Genomic DNA, 24,772 nt, shown 5'->3' on the forward strand with positions numbered 1-24,772 from the left:
CACGGCGGATGTTCCGATGGCTGCAGAGAAACTTATGGGTAAGTTATTGCTGCTGTTATTTGAGACTGAAGAAGGGTCTTGACTCGAAATGTCATAGAAACATAGAAATATAGACAATAGGTGCAGGAGTAGGCCATTCGGCCCTTCGAGCAAGCACCGCCATTCAATGTGATCATGGCTTATCATTCACAATCAGTACCCCGTTCCTGCCTTCTCCCCATATCCCTTCATTCTTCTAGCCTGAAGAGCTCTTTCTAACTCTCTCCTGAAAGCATCCAGTGAATCGACCTCCACTGCCTTCTGAGGCAGAAAATTGCACAAACTCACAACTCTCTGGGTGAAAAAGTTTTTCCTCATCTCAGTTCTAAATGGACTACCCCTTATTCTTACACTGTGACCCCTGGTTCTGGACTTCCCCAACATGGGGAACATGTTTCCTGCATCTAGCTTGTCCAATCGCTTAATAATTGTGTATGTCACCCATTCCTTCTCTCCAGAGATGCTGCCTGAGTTACTACAGTTTTTGTTGTGTCTATCTTTGGTTTAAACCAGCATCTGCAGTTCCTTCCTACACATTTGAGACTCTTTGGTCCATTAACGAAAACAACAAGCTACCTGCATGTTTCCTACGTGGTCACTTTACAGGACTTCAAAAGTACACAGGAGACAGAAGACAGGCGAGTCTACAGGTCCCATTGAGCCTCTTTCACTTCTCAATAAGATCAGATCTCCTGATCACCTGTGGACAGCCCAGTTTCTTCTATCAACATTTTAAAAATATACCTTAGCATCTCTCTCAGTTGTTCTGGCTGAATTTAATTCCCTCAGTGTGCAGGAAGGAACTGCAGATGCTGGTTTAAACCGAAGATAGACACAAAAAGCTGGAGTAACTCAACGGGACAGACAGCATCTCTGGAGAGAAGGAATGGGGTTTCAACCCAAAACATCACATGTTACTTTTCTCCTGAGATGCTGCCTGACCTCTGAGTTACTTCACCAATATAGGTTTTAAGTCCCACAGTGTTCCCTTTAGCCTTCACTGCAACCTTTGATCCATCATTCAAGTCACAAATAAATAAGAAACCTAATTTTATATATTTCTCTAAATGTAGTTAATATCTGTATCAATACATATGTAGCTCGGAATGGAAGGCAATAGACAATAGACAATAGGTGCAGGAGTAGGCCACTCAGCCCTGCGACGTGATCATGGCTGATCATCCCCAATCAGTACCCCGTTCCTGCCTTCTCCCCACATCCCCCCACTATCTTTAAGAGCCCTATCTAGCTCTCTCTTGAAAGCATCCAGGCAGAGAATTCCACAGACTCACCACTCTGTGAGAAAAAGTGTTTCCTCGTCTCCGTTCTAAATGGCTTACTCCTAAAAGCCCTGTCCCACTGTACCAGTTCATTCCACGAGCTCTCCCGAGTTTAAAAAAAAAATCAAACTCGCGGAAGCACATAGAATATACGCAGCGGGTACGTTGGAGCTCGGGGACATCTTTTAGCGACTCGTAACGCTAACGGCGGGTACTCGGGAAGACTCGTTAAGATTTTTTAACATGTTGAAAAATGTCCATGAGAGCCCCGAGTACCGATGAGCGGCCATTACCGTAAATCTCCGAGTTCGAATCAGGGCAAACTCGGGAGAATTCTTGAATGGCCTCGTGCAGTGGGACAGGGCTATTATTCTTAAACTATGGCCCCTGGTTCTGGACTATTTTAAACAATTTGAACTATTTTAAACATGAACTGCATTTTTTTATTTCTCCCTTCCTGAATATATTGGCACACTGAGCTTGGTCCAGATGTACTGGGCACCCTTGTTGGACAGAGATCATTGTGAGGTTCTGCAATACCAAAGTAAGCCACCCCAGATCCAAATTGTCTGTCTGAGAAAGTCAAGATCTGACCTTCCATCAGATATGTTTTGCTTCTCAATGACTATCAACAATTATCATTATCCAGGAATGCCCACCAAGAAGTGAAAATATGCCTACTTGCTTCCTCTACTTCGTTTGGACGAAAGGCCGCCAACTTGAAAGGGTCTTGACCCGAAACGTCGCCTATTTCCTTCACTCCATAGATGCTGCCTCACCCGCTGAGTTTCTCCAGCATTTTTGTCTACCTTTGAACATATAACTCTGTTCCTTTCTCTAACCTTGCTACCGGATTCTGGCATTTTCTGTTTTATTAATTGCATTTTTTCTTGACTGCTCTAAATACAAGAATTCAATAGTGACAATAGAATATTGATCAGGTTTGCTAAAAAGCGTCAACTTGCATGGTCATCCAGAACCTTTTACATCCACCATCTTTTGAATCCCTCCACCCACCAACCTCCCCCCACCCCCCAATGTCTTTCAAGAGAGAGCTAGATAGACCTCTTAAAGATAGCAGTCAGGGGATATGGGGAGAAGGCAGGAACGGGGTACTGATTGTGGATGATCAGCCATGATCACATTGAATGGTGGTGCTGACACAAAGGGCTGAATGGCCCACTCCTGCCCCTATTGTCTATTGTCTATATCCCTCCTCCCACAAGTTTCATAGTTAAAAATATCTAGACTACTGGTCCAACATTCCAACACAAAGACCAGAGGATGAAATCTGGATGCTTTTCTCTCCATGTTTAGCGGCTCGCCTTTATTTGTGCAACTATAGATCAATTGAGCACTAAAAGGTGAGTCCCTAAACTCTTAAAACCTCAAGCAAACCACCTTCCTTGAACTGAAGAATTGCTTATTTATGGGTAGGTGAGAGGATAGATATGCACAACATTCAGCAGAATTACCCATGCATTTGGCAGTAAAATAAAAACTCCAGTACTAATTGTGGAACTGTTATTGACAAAAAATGTGGCAACCCTGGTTTGTGCCTATTTCATGCTAGTGGACTTTTAGGAGAATGGCCCAAAGATTTCAAATGTACAGAGCCTGCAGAATCTTAAACATGTCTTTTCTTACCATTATTGTTTGAATCAAAATGATATGTTCTTACAGTCAATGTCATCAACCACTTGTCTCACCAAGGGTATTTCAACACATGTCCCATACCATTCCAATCCATCTCTCTGTTGTAAGCAGAAGACAGATTGGATGGAAGTGAGGGTGAATGAGTCAAAGAGGTACGCCAATATGAAATGAGCAAAATATGAAATGAGCATGGAAACCTTGTACCAAGAGGTTGGAGCTCACACCTAAAGCTTGAATTGGTTGAAGGAATTCCAAATGCAAGTGAATGTTCAATAGCCTGTATGGCTTATTGTTGGTGCAAACATTTTCCAAATAATAATTCCCTCAGTTGCAGTCTATATTTGGAAAAGCAAAGCCTATGGCAAGGCCTATGGTACGACCACAGTTGGGGTCTTAGTCGAAGGAGGTCAAAGGAGGTATTCGACTATGTTGAAGACCAGCTTCGACTAGCTACGACTAACTTTGGGAAAACTAGGCACCAAATAGTGGAGAGTGAAGACGACCTCCTTTGATCTCTTTCAACCTCCCTTCGACCTCCCTTCGACTAAAATGAAGACTATCTTCGACTACCTTTGACTACCCTCGATTACCTATGACTAACATGCTGACCTATTACGACCTACTACGACTAAACCTACGAGTAAAAAAAGTATCGTTTTTTTCCATGGCAACCTATTTTTACTCGCGGGCATTTTTTAAAATATTGAAAAAAACGCCAAGACCTAGCTGAGGTCTCGAGTTTGTGGAGACCACTCTCAAGCATGAAGGAGGTTTACGAAGACCTCATGGCGACCATGCTGCGAGTATGAGTCGAGGGCAGACTCGCCAGAACTCGCGGATTAGGTCACCCAAGTGGGACAGCCCCTTTAGGTGACTTGTTCATCAGGGATGAGTTGGGCCAAAAGGCCGGTTTCTACGCTGTATACCACAGTGGCTCTCTGAGTGGGGTCCAAGTTGTTCAGAAAATGGTCTCAAGAGGCCAAGTCTCTTATTTTGCTCAATGCCTTTGTATTGTTGGTTTCAGCAGGGTCATGTTCCCCACAAGAGATTGGCTTCTGAATTGTAATTTCTGTCTCTCTATTTTTGCTGCTACAGGAATGGAATTATTTGCCTCCAGTGTTACAGAAGACAGTATTGTCCTACGTTTTTCTCAGGCTGAAGCTCAACTCAGAGATAGTTATGAAGTTACTGTGGTCGAAGTGAGCCAGAACCTCCTGGTTGCAAAGCTGAACATCAGTGATCCTGAAATTGTTATCAAGGATTTGGAAACCGGAGAACAATACAGGATTACTGTGATAGGATTCTCCGAGTCCAGAGCAAAATCTATTTACAGTGGATTATTTACAACAGGTAAGTTCCACTTATTTACAACAAGTAAGCTTGACCTGCAATGGAAGGAGGATATTTCACAGCCATTACAGGCTATGCGCAGAATTGGATAAGATGCAGTGAAATTTTTCCTTTAAACCATCTCTTTGAGGAATAGCAAATCATTCATATGACAATACTGTAAGCCCATCCTGGTTACGTCGAGGCTTAATCAACATTATTCTCTCAGCCTCAACTATTCCTCCTTCCAGTCCCCCGCCCTATTTGCTTTTCAAAATGGCTTTTGAATTTATTGCTGCCACCAACCCCCCCCCCCCCCCCCCCCCCCAAACATTGCACCACAGGGCCTCATAAATGCTGTGGTTCTGATACTTCTGACAAGTACCTCAAAACTCTGTGTAACTGGAAATAGGTGCACACCAAATCCCCCACGATGCTGGTCCTGCGGAAAAAAATCTGGGACTTTTCCAAAATTTGAACAGTTTACCGTGTTCTGATATTCACCGTGGATTAGATTTGGACAAAACCTTTGATCTGGCACAAAAAAGAGCAATTTCATTCCAACCAATACTCCGAACGGCAAGAATATGCATGCTGCAATGCCAGGTATATTGAGCTCAGCAAAGGTTAGCACCACATTGCCGTCAATGTAGAATAATTAATATATCAGGAGAAAGGGACTGATGGATTTAAGATTATATTCCCCTAATAAATGCAGGACTTACTTTTGATACGAGATATACAGGTTTTGCACCAAAAACAATGTTTTGTTCTTCTAACTTTAGAAAAATCATCGGAAGCCATTACGGGAAGCGTAACAACACAAGTCATTATGGAGCCAATTGAGAATCCCGAAATAGGTAACTATTCATGAATGATGAACGGAGCTCCATTCTAAATGGGGAGAGAATCCAGAAATCGGAGGTGCAAAGTTACTTGGGAGTGTTGGTGCAGGATTCCCAAAAAGCTAATCTGCAAGTCGAATCGGTAGTGAAGAAAGCAAACTCAATGCTAGCATTTATTTCAAGAGGGCTTGTATACAAAAACAGTGATGTAATTTTGAGACTCGATAAGGCGCTGGTAAGGTCGCATTTGGAATATTGTAGCAATTTTGGGCACCATATCTGAGGCAGGACGTGCTGGCACTGGAGAGGGTCCAGAGGAGGTTTACAAGAATGTTCCCAGAAATGAGTAGGTTAATCGATGATGAGTGTTTGTCGATACCGGGCCTGTACTCGCTGGAGTTTAGAAGAATGAGGGGGGACCTCATTGAAACATACATAATAGTGAAAGGCTTGGATAGAGTGGATGTGGAGAGGATGTTTCCACTAATGGGAGAGTCTAGGACCAGAGGTCATAGCCTCAGAATTAAAGGATTTTCTATTAGGAAGGAGATTCAAAGATATTTCCTTCAGTCAGAGGGTGGTGAGTCTGTGGAACTCTTTACCACAGAAGGCTGGGCGGCCAAGTCAGTGGATATCTTTAAGGCAGAGATAGATAGATTTTTGATTAGTACAGGTGTCAGCGGTTATGGGGAGAAGGCAGGAGAATGGGGTTAGGAGGGAGAGATATAACAGCCATGATTGAATGGCGGAGTAAACTTGATGGGTCGAATGGCCTAATTCTGCTCCTATTCCTTATGGCCTTATGACAAAGAGTGTCATATAAGTTCAGTGTAATTTAGGTGAGAGATATAGTGAAAGTCCTCTATCACAGGCTGTAGGTATTAATGGCATATCATTCATTATTGGATAAGAGTGGGGCTGGGTTGAAAATTCGAATAATTGTGAATGATGTGCAAGGCTGTTTATTTTAATTGTGATAAATTTGTGCAAGGCCTTGGAAATAGGTATTTTAGAGAGAATGTATAAAGGACACCTGTAGAAGGAAGAGAACTGCATTTGGCACATTGATGGCTAACCATGATTGACGGAGGATTTAGCTGCACGATTTTCCAGCATCATTTTCCAGCAGTCCACTTGCTTACTCTTTATATCTCTGAAGAAACTTTTGCTATCCTCTTTCATATTATTAGCTTCATATTTCATCTTTTCATCCTGTAATGCCTTTTTTGTTACGTTCTGTTGTTTTTTTAAGAGCTTCCTAATTCTCCAGCTCCCCCCCCCCCCATGTTATATGCCTTCTCTTTTAGTTTTATGCTATCTTTGATTTCCCTTGTCAGCCACAGTCACCTTCTTTTCCCAAGAGAATATTTTGGAATGAATAAAACCTGCGTCTTCCGAATTGTTCCCACAAATTCCTGGCATGGCTGTTCCACCGTGATTTCTGCTTGGGTCCCTTTCCAATCAACTTTAGCCAGCTCCTTCCTCATGTCTCTCCAACCACCTTTGCTCAATGGTAATACCGACGCATCCGATTTCATATTCTCCCTCACAAGTTACAGGTTGAACGTTAACATATTACGGCCACTACCTCTTTATGAGTCCTGTACCTTAAGTCTCTAATCAAATCCGGTTCATTGCACAATAGCAAATGCCAAAGTTGTGAAGAACACAAGAATGGCAAAGACCAGTCTTGTAGAGTCTAGTGGAGTCAAATGGGCTTGAGACTTGGATTTTGGGAAATAAAATGGAAAACAAAGTTGCACGCAATATTGAGAAATTATGCTCCATGGAAACTAAGAAAAATTACAACGGAGACGAGGAAACACTTTTTCTCACAAACACTTGTGAGTCTGTGGAATTCTCTGCCTCAGAGGGCAGTGGAGGCCGGTTCTCTGTCTACTTTCAAGAGAGAGCTAGATAGGGCACTTAAAGATAGCGGAGTCAGGGGATATGGGGATAAGGCAGGAACGGTGTACTGATTGTGGATGATCAGCCATGATCACATTAAATGGCAGTGCTGGCTTGAAGGGCCGAATGGCCTACTCCTGCACCTATCGTCTGTTGTCTATGTAAGATACTAAATTGGAGTAAGGCCGATGACAACGTTATTAGGCAGGAGAGCAGATTGGGAACCTTTGCTATTGGTAGTCTGTATGTGACATATGGGATAATTTAAAAGCTAGCTGTTCAGGGATCAAGGCCACTGTGTTCCAGTAAGATGGAGAGATTAGATGGCAAGGTAAGGAAACCTTGTCTGATGAAAGAGGTGCAGAGATGCTGCCGGTCTCGCTGACTTACTCCAGCATATCTTCAGTTTAAACCAGCATCTGCAGTTCATTCCTACAAAGAGGTTGCATGTTTAGTCAAAAAGAAAAAAAAAGGATGTGTATACAAGGTTTAGGAAGTTGAAAACCAATCAGGGCCTTTGAAGAATATAAAGCAAGTAGCAAAGTACTCAATTAAAAATTTCTAATTTATTTCGAAAAGTTCCTTACTTTTGTAAGGAAAATACTCCTTTGAAAGGAGTGTTCCTTCTAATCATACTCCATGTGATTAGAAGGGACAAAAAAAATGCCACAATGTTTTTGGTGAATCATATTTTTTTAAATTCCAAGGCTTTTCATACATAAATTAAAAATAAGAGGGCGACTAAGGATATGCTCAGAGATAGAGGTCATAGGTCATAAGGCCACGTGATAGCAGAATTAGGCCATTTGGCCCATCAAGTCTACTCCAACATTCAATCATGGCTGATCTATCTCTCCCTCCTAACCCCATTCTCCTGCCTTCCCCCCATAACCCCTGGCACCTGTACTAATCAAGAATCTATCTATCTTTGCCATCAAAATATCCATTGACTTGGCCTCCACGGCCTTCTGTGCCAAGGTGTTCCACAGATTCACCACCCTCTGACTAAAGAAATTCCTCCTCATCTCCTTCCTAAAGGAACGTATCCTTTAATCCTGAGGCTATGACCGCTGCTCCTAGATTCTCCCACTAGTGGAAACATCCTCTCCACATCCACTCTATCCAAGCCTTTCACTATTTGTGAAATAAAGGGGATGATTTGCACTTGTTAGGCGAGATGCAAAACAAATACTTTGCATCTGTATTGAACATGGAGAAGGAAATGGAGGTCAGTGAGATAAGTGTTGTGAATATTTATATGCAAGGACAGTCTGCGATCAAAGCGGAGGTAGAGTTGGGATTCTGGAAGATCGTGAAGAATGATAAATCCCAAGGTGTTGATGGGATCTAACCAGGTTATTTAGAGAGGCAAGAGAGGAGATTGCATGGGCCATGACGGAGATCTTTACATCTTCTCGAGCCATTGGTGATGTCCCAAAGATCTGGAGGGTAGACAATATGGTTACTATGTTTAAGAATGGAGGTAGAGATGATCCAAGAAAGTATAGGCCAGTAAGCCTCACGTCAGTGGTAGGGAAGGTATTGGAGAGGATTCTTCGGGATAGGAGTAACTTCCTTTTGGAAGGGAATGGGCTAATTATGGATAGTCATCATGGTGTTATACATGGTTATCATGTCCGACTAATTTGATCAAGTTTTCGAGGATATGAGGAAGGTGATTAAATGAGAGTAGGGTGGTGGATGTGTCAACATGGATTGTAGTAAGGCATTTGATAAAGTCTCCCATAGTGGGCTGATGCAGAAGATTAAGGTAGACACAAAATGCTGGAGTAACTCTAAGGGCCAGGCAGCATCTCCGGATACAAGGAATGGGTGACAATTTGGGTTGAGACCCTTCTTCAGAATCGACACGAAAGGCCACTCGTTCCTTCTATTCAGAGATGCTGCCTGGCCCGCTGAGTTACTCCAGCATTTTGTGTCCATCTTCGGTGCAAATCAGCATCTGCAGTTCCATCCTACACAGAAGACTAAGGTGCACAGGATTTTCAGTGACTTATTCATTTGGGTTCAGAAGTGGCTGGCTCATAGAAGACTGAGGGTTGTGGTGAAAGGTGGTCATTCTGGCTACAGGTCTGTGACCAGAGGAATTCTGCAGGGATCTGTGGTGAGACCTTCGTTGTTTGTGATGTATATAATTGACTTGGATGTCAATGTAGATGGGTTGGTTGGTAAGAGCTCTGAAGTTGCCAACAGTGAGGAAGGCTGCCAAATTATACATGGGGATATAGTTCTACGAATGAAATGGGCAGAGAACTAGCAGATGGAGTTTATACCAGGCAAGTGTGGGGTGTTGCTCTTTGGAAGGGGAGAGTATGCAGTTGATGGCAAGACTCTTAACAGCATTGATGTGCAGAGGGATCTTGGGCTCCAGGTCATAGCTCTCTGAAAGTGGCAACACAAGTAGATAGGGGAATAAAGAAGGCGATTGATATGCTTGCCTGAATCGGTTGGCATTGACTATAAGAGTCAGAAAGCTGTGATGCAGTTCTATAAAGCAGTAAGGCCACATTGGGAGTATTGTGTGCTCTACTGATCACCCATTACAGGAATAATATGTAGGTTTTGGAAAGGTTGCAGCTTTACTGGAATCGTCATGGATTGGAGGCATTAGCTATAGAGGTTGGTCAAACTTAGATTGCTTTCTTTGGAAAGCTGGAGATTGAACATAGTCATAGAGCATGGAACCATGCCCTTTGGCCCAACTTGAATATATAAAATGCCTTTCAAATATTGTTATAGTTTCTGCCTCAACTACCTCCTCTGGCAGCTCATTCCATACACCCACCACCCTCCGTGTGAAAAAGTTGCTCCTCAGATTCCAATTAAATCTTTCCCCCCTCAACTAAACATATGACCTCTAGTTCTTGATTCGCCTACTCTGGGTAAAAGATTCTGTTCATCTACCCTAGCCATTCCCCTCATGATCTTATGCACTTCTATAAGGTTACCTCTCATCCTTCTATGCTCCAAGGCATAGAGTCCTAGCCTGGCAACTCACGTCCTGGCAACATCCTCATCAATCTACTCTGCACTCTTTCCATCTTAACGATATCTTTCCAAGAGCAGGGTGACAAAACACTCCAACTATGACCTCACAAGTGCCTTATACAGACCAGATGGGAGTAAATACAATGATGAGAGGCATAGATAGGGTAGACAGTCTGATCTTTTTTTTTTCCCAAGGTAGAAATGTCAAAGGTTAGAGGGCATATGTTTAAGATTAGAGGGGCAACGTTTATAGGAGACTAGACCAAGTGGGACCTGTTGGGTCCCTGTCATACGGGAAGCCTGGTCCCTCAACGCAATATTCCACCACTCACCCATAGCCCCCACGGGTGGCCTGGTCCTCCAACGCAACCCGTTCCCCAAAGCAGTGCACGGCATGTTTTTTATACAGAGGGAGGTGGGTGCCTGGAACGTACGACTAGCAGTGGTGGTAGAGGCAGACATGAAAGTGGCATTAAGAGCCTTTTAGATGAGCACTCTGCAAGATATGCAGCATGTTCCCAATGTTGGGGGAGTCCAGAACCAGGGGTCACAGTTTAATAATAAGGGGTAATCCATTTACAACGGAGATGAGGAAACACTTTTTCTCACAGAGTTGTGAGTCTGAGGAATTCTCTGCCTCAGAAGGCAGTGGAGGCCGGTTCTCTGGATACTTTCAAGAGAGAGCTAGATAGCTAGATCTTAAAGATAGAGGAGTCAGGGGATATGGAGAGAGGGCAGGAATGGGGTACTGATTGGGGATGATCAGCCATGATCACATTGAATGGTGGTGCTGGATCGAAGGGCCGAATGGCCTACTACTGCACCTATTGTCTATTGTCTATTGGAGAGATATGGATCATGAGAAGGCAGAGGAGATTAGTTCATCTTGAAATCATATTCAGCACGTTGTGGACCAAAGGGCCTGATCCAGTGCTGTACCGTTCTATGTCCTATATTCTATTTAGCATTCCCGTGACAACATTTTATGACCTGTGTATACAAAATTTCCATTTGAATCGGTTTTGTATTCTGCCATAACATCCAACATATGTCAAGGCCAACTTGGAAGCTGCTTGCACAAGAAATATAATGTGTGCAAATTTATTCCATCTTTAATTTCCTGTTTTTAACAGATCTCCCTATCTTGGGAATGATATCCACACTGGTCCACACTGCCACGGATTGCTGCTTTGGAACTTTGATTATGCTAGCCAGGAGATGAGGCCTTTTCGGGTCACAGAGTCATACAGCATGGAAACTGGTCTATCGGCCCAATTTGCCCACAATGACCAACATGTCCCATCAGCACTAGTCCCACCTGCCTGCATTTGGTCCAAATCCATCTAAAACTCTCCTATCCATGTACCTGTCTAAACGGTTCTTAAACTTTACCTATATTACCTCCCTCAACTACAGTACTTTCTCCTTTAGCCCGTTCCTTGCACGCTCCACCCTCTGTGTAAAAACAGTTACCCCTCAGGTTCCGATTAAAACTTTTTCCCCCCCTCATCTTAAACCTACTGTTTCTCCATTCCCCTAGAGACTCTGTGCTTCTACCCGATCTTTTCCTCTCATGATTTTGTATATCTCTATAAGATCACCCCTCATGCTCCTGTGCTCCAAGGAATAGAGTCCAAGGAATCGTTTGTTAACGACTCACTTGTTTTGTATATTTAACAGATCGGTGCATGCTGGATTTTGATGCTGGATCACAGTGTTCAGATTATAGTGCAAAATGGTTCTTTGACAGCAAAAACAACATCTGCACTCAATTTTGGTATGGCGGCTGTGATGGTAATGGTAATAGGTTTCACACAGAAGCTGAGTGCAATGCAGAATGCATGAAATCATGTAAGTAATAGAGCCAAGGAGAGATAATCTTGCTCTGACTGCTGTTTTTTAAAAATATCCTTGCAGTTATCAGAGTATAAAAATTAACTGGAGTTAAAACGTTAAAAACAAAAGCCCCTCTATCATTTCTGCCCACAGTGCCAGAAGCAACCACCGTGCCTGAACCTGAAGGACTTTTGTCAGGTAAATATGCATAAATCTTAAGTCGAATTCATAGCTATCCGAAGGAGTGTAAACGGAACTATCTTTTCAGTGTGCAGCTGTCCTCAAGACGCAATGGAAAAGGTGGCGATTGTGGGGTGAGGTTTTATTTGAAGGGGTGGGCATGAGGAGTAATCAAGGAGGAACGCCTACCTGGAGAAAGGACCTCAAGTCAAGAGAGTTTATTGTCATGTGTCCCAGATAGGACAATGAAATCAATTCAGTCTGCCAGGGAGATGAAGCTAGAAGCTGGGTCAGAAAGATAATGGAACATAGAGTCAGAGTGATACGGTGTGGAAACAGTGCCTTCGACCCAACTTGCCCACACTGGCCAACATGTCCCAGCTACACTGGTCTCACCTGCCAGCATTTGGTCCATATCCCTCCAAACCTGTCCTATCCATGTACCTGTCTAACTGCTTCATAAATGTTGGGATAGTCCCAGCCTCAACTACCTCCTCTGGCAGCTTGTTCCATACACTTTATGTGAAAAAGGTACCCCTCGGATTCAAATTTAATCATTCTCCCTTCACCTTAAACCTATATCCTCTGGTCCTCGTTTCACCTACTCTGGGCAAGAGACTATGTGCATCTACCCGATCTATCCCTCTCATGACCTTATACACCACTATATGATCAACCCTCATCCTCCTGCGCTCCAAGGAATAGAGACCCAACCTACTCAACCTCTGCCTATAGCTCAGACCCTCCAGTCCTGGCAACATCCTCGTAAATCTTCTCCATACCCATTCCAGCTTGACAACATCTTTCCTATAACACGGTGCCCAGAACTGAACACAGTACCCTCAATGCAGCCTCACCAGCGTCTTACACAACTGCAACATGACCTCCCAACTTCTATACTCCATTTGGTAAAAGAGAAAACTATTAGTTGACAAACTCAACGCTGCTCTTTGTGGTCAGATGGGGGATCATGCTTAAGTTACCGTGATGCATATTTTTAAATGTTTTACCTGGCCTAGGACAGTTTACAAAAAGTGCCTAGGGGATTATTTAATGGGAATTAATGATAAGACTGCAAATTTTCTGTCAGATAGAATGTTGGGCAAAGTTTGCCACATAAAGTAAACTATGAAATGCTCAAATTTACTGCGTTGATAGATTTTTTATCTGGAATGGCTATGAAGGCATAGCAATGTTTTTATGTGTCATTTAATCGCATAGTTCCTCCTCTCTTCATGCAATGGATTGCAGGATTGTGTTATGACAAATATGCAGGTTGATTTGACAGATGGTGGAAGTGAACGTTTCAAGAGAAACATTGGCTTCAAACTCTGAGGCTAAGTGAGAGGGGAGAACAGAATGTTTCGTTTTTGTTTAGAGATACAGCGTGGAAACAGCCCCGTCAGCCCACCAGCGATTCCCGCACACTAACACTATCCTACGCACACTAGGGACAATTTACAATTATACCAAGCCAATTAACCTACAAAACTCCACGTCTTTGGAGTGTGGGAGGAAACCGGAGATCCCAGAGAAAACCCACGCAGGTCACGGGGAAAACGTCCAAACTCTGTGCAGACAGCACCCGTAGTCAGAATCATAGTTGGGCATGGTAGGTCGTGAATGCAATTGGCATCATGAATCGTAGTTTTCACTGTCCTGTTAACTTACCTACTGCATAATAAAAGCAAAGCTGAGACCGAACCCATTCAGTCTATTGTAATATATTATTGTACTATCTTATCAATTGGTAAAGCAAGCTTAGGAATGCTGTCTTTAAGGGGCTGTCCCACTGCGGCAACCTAATTGGCGAGTTTAGAAAGTGTGCCCTCGACTCATACACGCAGCATGGTCAACACGAGGTCCTAGGAGGTCTTTGTAACTCTCCTTCATGCTCGAGTGTAGTCCCCGCGTACTCGAGGCCTCAGCTAGGTCGCGGCGTATTTTTCAAAATGCTGAAGAATGCCCGCGAGTAAAAAAAGGTCGCCATGGAAAAAATCAATATTTGTTTTATTCGTAGGTTTAGTCGAAGTAGGTCGTGGTAGGTCGGCATGTTAGTCGTAGGTAATCGAGGGTAGTCGAAGGTAATCGAAGATAGTCAAAGGTAGCCGTAGATAGTCTTCAACATAGTCGAAGGGAGGTCGAAGGAGATCGAAGGGGATCTTCTTCACTCTCCACTATTCGGTGACCAATTTTCCCGTAGCTAGTCGTAGCAAGTCTTCAACATTATCGAAGGAGGTCTTCTACATGTTGTTCAAGAAGGAACTGCAGATGCTGGAAAATCGAAGGTACACAAAAATGCTGGAGAAACTCAGCGGGTGCAGCAGCATCTATGGAGCGAAGGAAATAGATAACGTTTCAGGCCGAAACCCTTCCCCAGTCCATAGATGCTGCTGCACCCCCTGAGGTCTTCTACATAGTTGAAGGAGGTCTTCAACATGCCACTTTTTCAAACTCTATTAAACTCTTCTAAACTCGCCAATTAGGTTGCTGCAGTGGGACAGCCCCTTTAGTGTCTTCTTCTCGTTATTTTGGTTTTGTCCTTAAAGATTTCATACCATCTCCTGCCTCTAATCTGCACTACATGTTATTCTCTTATCATGTATCTATATGCTGTAAATAGATCGATTGTAATCATGTATTGTTTTTCTGCTGACTGGATAGCGTGCAACAAAAGCTTTTCACTGTACCTCGGTACACGTGACAATAAACTAAACTGAACTAAACTAACTAAAGTGCGAGGGTCCTACATCGACACCAGTATAATGGATGCACTAAGTTAAAAAGCAGTCTGTCCTCATGAATGAAAGACAAATATTGTTTCATTTCCAGAAGGTGTTCTTGGATTTATTTTATAATTAATTATGAAAGCAAATCGTGAGCAGAGTCTTTGGTTATCAAGGAACAAATTGCATAGAAGATGGACACAAAATGCTGGAGTAACTCAGTGGGTCAGGCAGCCTCTCTGGAGAGAAGGAAGGGGTGATGTTTCGGGTCGAGACCCTTCATATTACACATAAACAAATTGCATAGACTGGGAGCAAAAGGGTACAATTACATTCTTCTAATGAACTAATTTGAATTTCACTGTACCTTAATTGGTACTTGACAATAAACTGACCTTGAGACCTTGAAGAAGGATTTTGACCCGAAACATCACCCATTCCTCTACGCAGAGATGCTGCCTGTCCCGCTGAGTTAATGCCCCTGTCCCACTTAGGAAACCTGAGCGGAAACCTCTGGAGCCTATCTTCTGCTAATGAAGATGGATTAATAATCAATTGTGATTCTGGGACAACATTTAATGGATCCCATTGGAAACTATAACATTTAAATTTAATTTATTGTATTATAAAATCTGCAGAGGAAAGGTTGCCATCAATAGCACAAACTATGAGAATCTTAGATTATTATTATTTAAAAATAAATGTTTACTTCACTAATGACCCTTAGAGAAGGAAATATGCGATGTTTACAAAATCTGGTCTTTACGCACTCAAGATCCAGCTGATGGTTGGTCCGAACTGCCTTCCAAAGTGATTTAGCAAGAGAGTTAGTTGTACAAATAAGCAGTAACTAGCCAAATTCAAAACCTAACACCATTACATCTGGAAGGTAGACAAAAGTGCTGGAGAAACTCAGCGGGTGCAGCAGTATCTATGGAGTGAAGGAAATAGGCCCTTCTTCAGACTGATGAGTATTGTGTGCAGTTTTAGTCTCCTAATTTGAGGAAGGACATCCTTGCTATTGAGGCAGTGTAGCGTAGGTTCACGAGGTTAATCCCCGGGATGGCAGGACTGTCATATGAGGAAAGGTTGGAAAGCCTGGGCTTGGACTCACTGGAATTTAGAAGGATGAGAGAGGATCTTATAGAAATATATACAATTATAAAAGGACTGGACAAGCCAGATGCAGGAAAAATGTTCCAAAGATGGGGGAGTCCAGAACCAGGGGTCACAGTCTAAGAATAAAAGGGAGGCCATTTAAAACTGAGATGAGAAAAAACATTTTCACCCAGAGAGTTGTGAATTTGTGGAATTCTCTGCAACAGAAGGCTGTAGAGGACAATTCAATGGATGAATTTATAAGTTAGACAGAGCTCTAGGAGCTAGTGGAATCAAGGGATATGGGGAGAAGGCAGGCACGGGTTACTGATTGTGGATGACCAGCCATGATCACAATGAATGGTGGTGCAGGCTCGAAGGGCTAAATGGCCTCCTGCAACTATTTTCTATCTTTCTATAATGAGAGGGCACCTTGACTTCAAAAACGACATTGGTCCAAGCATCCATCCCCTTCGAGTGCAATAAGGAATGGGTTATAAATGCCTCCTTTGTGAGCAACTGACACATCCACAAAACAGCTTTAAATATTTATTACCTTCAAAAGTGCACCTCTCCTACCTTTATCGTAGAGGCAGCGACAGGTAAAGGAGTTATCTTAGCCATGGAACCCATAAGACATAAAAAGTTCAAACTTTTTTTTTTTTTTTTTTTTTATTTATTAGAAGTACGGTAAATTACAATAACACACAACACATATATCTTAATACATTTTTTGTACCGCTTCATTTTTTTTTTTTTTTTAAAGCTTTAAGAAAAAGATAGAAGTAAGGAAAGTAAAGAAGGTGCGCAAGAGTTGTGAAGTGCAGAAGAGTGTTGGGAAAAGAAAGCCCCTTAGAAAAGAAGTTAGAGAAGGAAGTAAGTAAGAAAGTAGACCCTAGAAAAGAAAGAAAAAGAAAGTAAGGACAATCGCTCTATTATAACATTAAACTCCGCAGAAAGACTACCAACCAAGTCTGTTTTTGTTGTTTTATCTCCCAATGCCAGGTCCTGATACCATTTATTTATTTATTTATTTATTTAAAATTACTATTGCACCTCATGCTTGTAATAGGTCCATAAACGTAGACCACGTCTTTTGGAATTGGTTTGCTTTATCTGCTAAGAGGAATCTCATCTCTTCCAGATGTAATGTTTCAAACATATTTGATATCCACATTTTTATTGTTGGTGTGGGCGCATTTTTCCAGAATTTAAGTATGAGCTTTTTTCCCATTATTAGCCCGTAATTGAGTAAATTCTTCTGATACACGTTTAATTCAGGGATATCTTCCGATATCCCAAAAATGATCCATTCTGGTTTTGGTACCAGTTTTATTTTAATTAATTTTGAAAAAATATCAAATATTCCATGCCAGAATTTTTGGATTTTTGTACAAAAAATAAAAGAATGCGCTATGGTAGCTTCTTGACACAGACATTTATCACAGATTGGTGAAACATTGGGAAAGATTTTATTTAATTTAGTTTTTGAATAGTATAGTCTATGTAATGTTTTGAATTGGATAAGCGTATGTCGTACATTGATCGAGCATTTATGCACCTGTAGTAAATGTTTATCCCAGCTCTCTTTTGAAATTTTTATAGCTAATTCTTGTTCCCAGTCTCTTCTAATTCCATCTGTTGTGGGTATTTCTATGTTTAAAATGATATTATATAAGTACGATATTAAGTTAGCTGATTCCGCCTTTGTCTTCATTGCTTCATCCAGTAAGTCGGAAGGCATATTATGATAGTCTTTTGTGTATTTTTTCAAATAATCACAAATTTGAAGATATTTAAAATATTGGTTATTTTTCAAATTATATTTCAGTTGTAGTTGTTGAAATGATAGTAATTTTCCCACTTCATACAGATCTTCGAGCGTTTTGATTCCCATTCTTTCCCAATGTATAAATGATTTGTCTATGATTGATGGTTTAAACGATGGGTTATTGGCTATTGGTATTGAGAGAGATAGGTTTCTTAATTTTAGATTCTGTTTTATTTGTTTCCATGTTCTAATTGTGCTATGTATAATTGGGTTTTTATTATAATTTTTATTATTCAGATTTATTGGTGAGAGGATAATCGCTCCTATATTACTCGGGGAGCAATCCCCTAAAAAGTTCAAACTTATACAACATTAAAAGTTCAATAGGGTAACAAATTATAATTAATACAGAGAAATGTTCACATACCTTGAGTGACTGATATGTTGCTGGAACATTGCTGTAGCAACTTTAAGGGCCTATCCCACTTGGGCGACCTAATATGTGAGTTCTGGCGAGTTTGCCCTCGACTCGTACTAGCAGCATGGTCGACACGAGGTCGTAGGAGGTCTTCGTAACTCCTTCATGCTCGAGAGTGGTCTCCGCGTAATCGAGGCCTCAGCTAGGTCACGGCGTTTTTTTCAATATGAGTAAAAAAAGGTCGCCATGGAAAAAATCAATCCTTTTTTTACGCGTAGGTTTAGTCGTAGTAAGTTCTCATAGGTCGGCATGTTAGTCGTAGGTAATCGAGGGTAGTCGAAGGTAGTCGAAGGTAGTCGTAGATAGTCTTCAACATAGTCGAAGGGAGGTCGAATGAGATCGAAGGAGGTCGTCTTCACTCTCCACTATTCAGTGTCCAATTTTCCCGAAGTTAGTCGTAGCTAGTCTTCAACATAGTCGAAGGAGGTCGAAGGAGGTCTACTACATCGTCGAAGGAGGTCTTCAACATGTCATTTTTTTCAAAGTCTTCTAAACTCGCCAATTAGGTCGCCCAAGTCGGACCGCCCCTTTAGTGTAGCCAACCCAAAATATAATTTTGCCTATCATCAGAAACAATGGGGCGGGAGGTGATTAGTGCTCAGAGAATGTTGAGCTAAGGATAGACACAAAAGGCTGGAGTAACTCAGCGGGTGAGGCAACAGGTCTGGAGAGAAGGAATGGGTGACATTTCTGGTCGAGACCCTTCTTCAGACTGGTTCGGGAAAAGGGAAACGGCTGTTGAGCTAATCTGTTTGGTGGCCAATTGACCATGGTCAGATATTCCTTCCAGTTTTATTTTTTATACTCATCAACGCAAACCAAAATCAGGTAGCAGCAATTTCAACAGGAATAGGAATACTTTATTGTTTCATGTGATGAGGCACGGTGAGATTCTTTGCTTGCACACACAGTGTATACAAATAGCAGCCACCTACGGCATTGACAAAGTTACAAAGTTCACCGGCTCTCCCCACGCCGGGTCCCCTTGTTCATTGCCCCCCCCCCCCCCCCATTGTCCATTGTTCTCCCCCCACCTCCTTCACGGTGGTCTCCTCCACCATGGGTCCCCCATTTATTCTCCCCCCTCCCCCAGCGGTTCCCCAGCGCCGGGATCCCATTGTCCATTGCCCCCCCCCCCCCCACATTGTCCCTTGTTCTCCCCCCACCTTTGTTCTTCCCCTCCCCCCTCATGGCGGTCCTCCACGCCCTCATCGACCGTCGACCACGGGTCGACTCACGAGGCATCGCCGCTGCAGCGAGGCTTCACCACCGCCGAGACCCTATCGGCGTGGGGCTTCACCACCGCCGGGGCCTCACCGCTGCGATGCCCCACTTCACGCCACCGTGGTGCCGAACCAGGCCCCAGACGCGGGCTCAGTCAGCCGTTTCGCCCGAACTGGACACCAGCCCTCGAGGCCCCGATCCGGGCTTCTAAGTGGCCATCCGGGAAGTTTCAAGACTGCGGCGCTTCGATAAAGGCCTCCTGCCACGTTCCCAGTCCACAGCCACGGCCCGTCGGGAAGCCTTATTACACCATTTGCCCTGGTGGAGTTAAGTTCAATTCTATAAAAGAAGTTAATGGACAAATTTAAAAAAAACTACCTTGACTGACCCACGTATAAACAATTGCGTGGTGCAAATGGCCCTCCAAAAATGCATCAGATCTTTGTTGGAGCTGGCTTGCTTTGGCTCAATAAAATCATGGAAATACATCAGGGAAAGCTTTCGGCTTCCCATCTCACTTGTTGCTATGGAGATGACTATTTGAAAAAGAAAACAGGGTTTGACAGAGGTGTTCCAGAAGCACCAGCCAGCTATCCCTTCCAGTTAGAAAAGAACAGGAAATCAGTTGCCGCAGTTATAGACATATACAAATATATAGCGTGGAGACAGGTCCTATAGCCAACCGAATCCACGCCAGCCATCGTTCACCCAGACACCATTTCTATGTTATCCCATTCTTGCATCCTATACGTCAATTTACTGAAGTCAACTAATCTACAAGCCTACATGTCTTTGGAATGAGAGAGGAAATTGGAATACCCAGAAAAAACCCACGAGGTCACAGGAAGAATGTACAACCGCTGAGCTACTCCAGCATTTTGTGATTTAAACCAGCATCTGCAGTTCTTTCCTGTACAAAGAATGTACAAACCCCGCACAAGAGTACCCGTAGTCAGGATTGAACCTGGGCTTCTGGTGCTGTGAGGCAGCTGCTTTTCAACTGTGCCATCCTGTTTCCAATTGCCAGTTGGCACAGAGCTGGTGTGATCAGGATTTTGTTTTTTCTTGTGTATTCTTTATTCTAAGAAAATGTTGTATCTTGCTGACCATCAGCAACCCTCAAAAATTAATTGCATTTTCGTGTTAGATCGTTCGGTTTGTCTAACTTAGTTTGGAGAAAGTCTAGATAAGCAATATTCTAGTTTGCCAAAATTGGAGCAGTAAACTCAAATCTAAATAATTTGGTGATGTTATTCTTCTGGAAACATTTCTGTTATTCTTCTGGAAACATCAAGGCCATCTCTGTACATCGCCTCAGTGAACTAGGTCATTGAGCAGTTTGTCATTATGCAGATGACTATGCGCAAGAGAGCTGCTTTAAATGTGACATGCAATATGTAAACGTTTGGAAAGTTCCGTGGAATGTGGAATCAAGTTTTTTAATAAAATCACATAATAATTATGCTAACTAAACCTAGTTTAGACTTCTACTATCCAGCCGTAGTCAAACAGCATGGAAAGACCTTTCATCCTATTATCAACAACCAACCATTTCAGAATCAGAATCACATTTTATTCGCCAAGTATGTTTTGCAACATACGAGGAATTTCATTGGCCAGGTCAGTCATACAATTAAAAGCAACAAATCATTCAAAAAACACATTTTAACATCAACATCCACCACAGTGACTCCAACACATTCCTCACTGTGATGGAAGGCGAAATAAAGTTCAAGTCCTTTCTTTTGTTCTTCCTCGGTCGGGGGCCTCGAGCCCCCCATTGACGGGACGGTCTTGACTCCCGTAGCCGGCGGCGTTCGGTCCCTCCGCATTGAGGCGTTCAGCTCAGGGGAATGTCAGTGGAAGGGAGGTTGGATTGTGTGATGGTCTGGGCTGCATCCACAATTCGCTGCCATTTCTTGAGGTCTTGGATGGAGCTGTTCCCAAACCAAGCTGTGATGCATCCCGATAAAATGCTTTCTGTGGTGTATCTGTAGAAGTTGGTGAGAGTTGTAGGGGACTCATTGTAGAATGTTGTAGGGGTATAATTTATCATGCAGACTGTGGACCTGCAGTATGCGTTGGTTCATTTGCTGCCGTATTTACGCTTCAGAGCAGATTTTAAAACAGTACAAAATGATGAGGTAGATGTTGTGTGTTGGGATCACGTATTACTTGGTATTCCTACTGTTTGGCCCTGAACTCCAGCACTCTGTATCCTATTGTGTATTCTCCGGCAATTTTCCTATATCCAAATAAAAATAATATGTTACTGTACTATGCTATGTTACTATAATTGTTTCACATTTGACAACATATTTTACAGCTAAGGACAGATGCCAGTTAACACGGAATGAAGGAACTTGTCGGAACTTTTCCCTCAAATGGTACTATGATGTAAAGACTGAAACATGCTCTCGGTTCTGGTATGGTGGATGCAATGGGAATGAAAACCGATTCAGTACACAGGATGAATGCTCCAAGACTTGTATCCAAGGTAAATAGCACTCGGGTGCAGTCTGGAGTAGTTTGGCAAGAGACATCTGCAAATAGCCTTTTCCACAGTGGCTCAGCCCTTGGACCAGAGAACCTCAGTAATTCTACCCAGAGAGTCTTGTATTGTTTCGTGTCCAGCCAAGTGTGTGAGAAAGAATTGTGACAGTTGGTCCCAAGAACCACAAAAGAGGCCTGTGTTGGTGGGATTGAAGCCATTGTTCAAAAAAGGCAGAAACGAGTTTGCCTTAAGGCCCTGTCCCACTTTCCCGAGTAACTCACGAACTATCCCGAGTTTTCTCCTTGAGTCGAATTCGGGGAATGTCGGGCAATGTCGGTAGCGAGCTCGTAGGAGCCCGATGGAGCCGTAGATGTTTCGTAGCGGCTCGTAATGACAGCCGTAGGAACTCGGGGCAACAGGTTTTTTCAACATGTTGAAAAATGTCCACGAGTTAAAAAAATAGCCCCAAGTACCTACGGACGGCTATTACCGTAATTCTCCGAGTTCGAATCAAGGGGAAAACTCGAGAGAGTTCGTGAGTAACTCGGGAAAGTGGGACAGGGGCTTTAGTGTGTTCTTCTGTAAAGACGTGATGTTTGCTGTTTCCTTTGGTAAAGGGGAGAAAACCACCAGTTTCTGGTCAATGGGTCACCTCACTTAGGAAAAGCCTTTCACCGACAATTCTTCTCCAATATGCGATTAGATTTGCTGTTGTCATGTTGAAAAGTACATTATCGCCAAAACCAAGCTTTTCATTTTTTTTCTCAAGCTGCTAAAATCAGCATGGGTTAATTTGGGTTAAATGTTCATCCATTTGGTCACACAATGTAGACTTTCCATTGCCTCCAACACCTTTCTCAATGGCAGCTGGAGGGTTCAATCACCTGCCAATTCCGGGTTATTGAATTGAATTGAAGTGCATTTGAACATAGCACAGCACAAGAACAGGCCCTTTGGCCCACAATGTCTGTGCCGAACATGATGCCAAGACCATCATTTATCTATCAGCATGCCATCCTGCATATCCATATCCTTATCTAAATATCTTTTAAATGCCACTAACATAAGTGCTTCAACCACAGCCCCCGACAGCACGTTCCAGGCACTCACCAGCCTCCATGTAAAATAAACGTGTCAAAGAGGACAAAGCCTCAAAGCATGTCAATGCAAGAAGCTAAATAACAGTTAATCCAGTAACTACATCAGCTTGATTGAAGGGCATGTCCTGAGGAAGTCTTCAGTAATTATTGAAGATAAACACAAAAATCTGGAGTAATTCAGCGGGACAGGCAGCATCTCCGGAGAGAAGGAATGGGTGACATCTCGGGTCGAGACCCTACTTCAGACATCTTCGTCAAAAAATGAGTCTGAAGAAGGGTCTTGACCCGAAACACCACCCATTCCTTCTCTCCAGTGATGCTGCCTGCCCCGCTGAGTTACTCCAGCTTTTTGTGTCTATCTTCGGTTTAAACCAGCATCTGCAGTTCCTTCCTGCACATCAGTCCTTATTGTCTCCTCAGCTTCCAAGTTACTGGCCCATCTTATCTAATACCCATTTCATCGTTGTTGTTGCATATCTCAATTTTCTTGATTCTCGATTTATGCGTTGCTTGCTGGAACAGTATCATAACTCCCAATGTGTTTCTTTGAAGGACGGGTTCAAACCGAAATGATCACCACAATGGGGACGTAAATGAAGTGGCAGCTCCGCTGTACATATACCTCTGATCGGAGCAAAACCTTCAGCCTGCCATCAACCCCAATATGCTAAAGGTCCACAGATATCTTGCACTGTACTTGTAATAGCTTTCAATAATCGAATGTCCAGTTTGTTTTTTAAACCTGCGTGGTACAATGGTGCTAATGTCGTGGCTGCGTGTTAAACTTGTGTGGAAGTAATCTGTGTGCTATTTCATACATGGACATTTATTCACCTTATTCCTCTTGTCTGCCGTTTTAATTTTTTCACACTCCACATTAGCTTTTCTAACATTGACTCCACACATTTTTGTAAACAAAATTGTTGGTGATTAACACTACGATAATTTAAAAAGATACACAGAACAAAATCTTATACAATCTTATACAAATTACTTTTGAGAAAACACTTTACAAACTGCTTCCATTGTATGTATATGCTTTGATCATTTTTTTTGAATGAAGTGGATTTATTTCATCTTTGACCTGTTTGCAAAATTGACACATTCTTGCAATTTCTGTGCAGATTCAACCTATGGCCACACAATTGCAAAAATGATCTTTAGTATTTTCTACAAAAAGGAATCTTTTTGTCAAAGATTTTCAAAGAGTCACTATTTTCTTAAAGGTTTCTCTCTTTGTCGCTTTCATTGAGGGAACTATATATATTTTTGGAAAATTCTTGAATAATTTGGTAATGTTTTAAATTATGCACATATGTGCACCTTAATGCTCATTTGGGCTATTTGAAACCACATAAAGACAGCTTTAGAATATTTTTTTTTGAAATTCAACGAGGATTACACTTCAAGGCAAACAAGTTTCAATTCCAGGCTTTAATGTATGGATCATTTTTAATGTTTTATTTCGATGACAGTTATATTGTATGACTTTTATGAAGAAATGTATGAGAGACTTTCTAATAAAATTGGTCTGAAATTTGAAAAGATTGCATCAAAATGTTTTTCAATTCTTTTCGACATAAAACTCTTTAAACTCTTAAGTGGTGACAGTGACATGAAACAGGCTAGGTGTCCACACTGTAAATCATTGTTTAAATCACATCCAGGCTAGTTAAAGCAGAAAAAGAGCTTCTTTACATTTTTGTCTTAAACAGAAATCTCATATGAGCTACAATACTAAATTGTAGAAGCTCCCACTTGCCTACACTGATCTATTATCTGGCCCGCTGAGTTTCACC

General features: G+C 42.4%; 1 protein-coding gene across 1 annotated transcript in view; it reads left to right on the forward strand.

Annotated features, from left to right (window-relative positions):
- LOC116974988 (collagen alpha-3(VI) chain-like) overlaps nucleotides 1–24,520 on the forward strand; it is a 158,709-nt gene extending 134,189 nt beyond the window's left edge. Inside the window, exons 45-51 of the mRNA XM_033023629.1 lie at nucleotides 1–38; nucleotides 4,071–4,325; nucleotides 5,090–5,164; nucleotides 11,747–11,917; nucleotides 12,056–12,100; nucleotides 21,706–21,876; nucleotides 23,526–24,520. Coding sequence (XP_032879520.1) covers nucleotides 1–38; nucleotides 4,071–4,325; nucleotides 5,090–5,164; nucleotides 11,747–11,917; nucleotides 12,056–12,100; nucleotides 21,706–21,876; nucleotides 23,526–23,566 — 796 coding nt within the window. The 3' untranslated portion in view covers nucleotides 23,567–24,520. The remainder of the gene's footprint in view (nucleotides 39–4,070; nucleotides 4,326–5,089; nucleotides 5,165–11,746; nucleotides 11,918–12,055; nucleotides 12,101–21,705; nucleotides 21,877–23,525) is intronic.
- The last annotated feature ends 252 nt before the right edge of the window (nucleotides 24,521–24,772 follow it).

This window comes from Amblyraja radiata, chromosome 7 (genome assembly GCF_010909765.2).
Source record: "Amblyraja radiata isolate CabotCenter1 chromosome 7, sAmbRad1.1.pri, whole genome shotgun sequence".
Classification (NCBI taxonomy): domain Eukaryota; kingdom Metazoa; phylum Chordata; class Chondrichthyes; order Rajiformes; family Rajidae; genus Amblyraja; species Amblyraja radiata.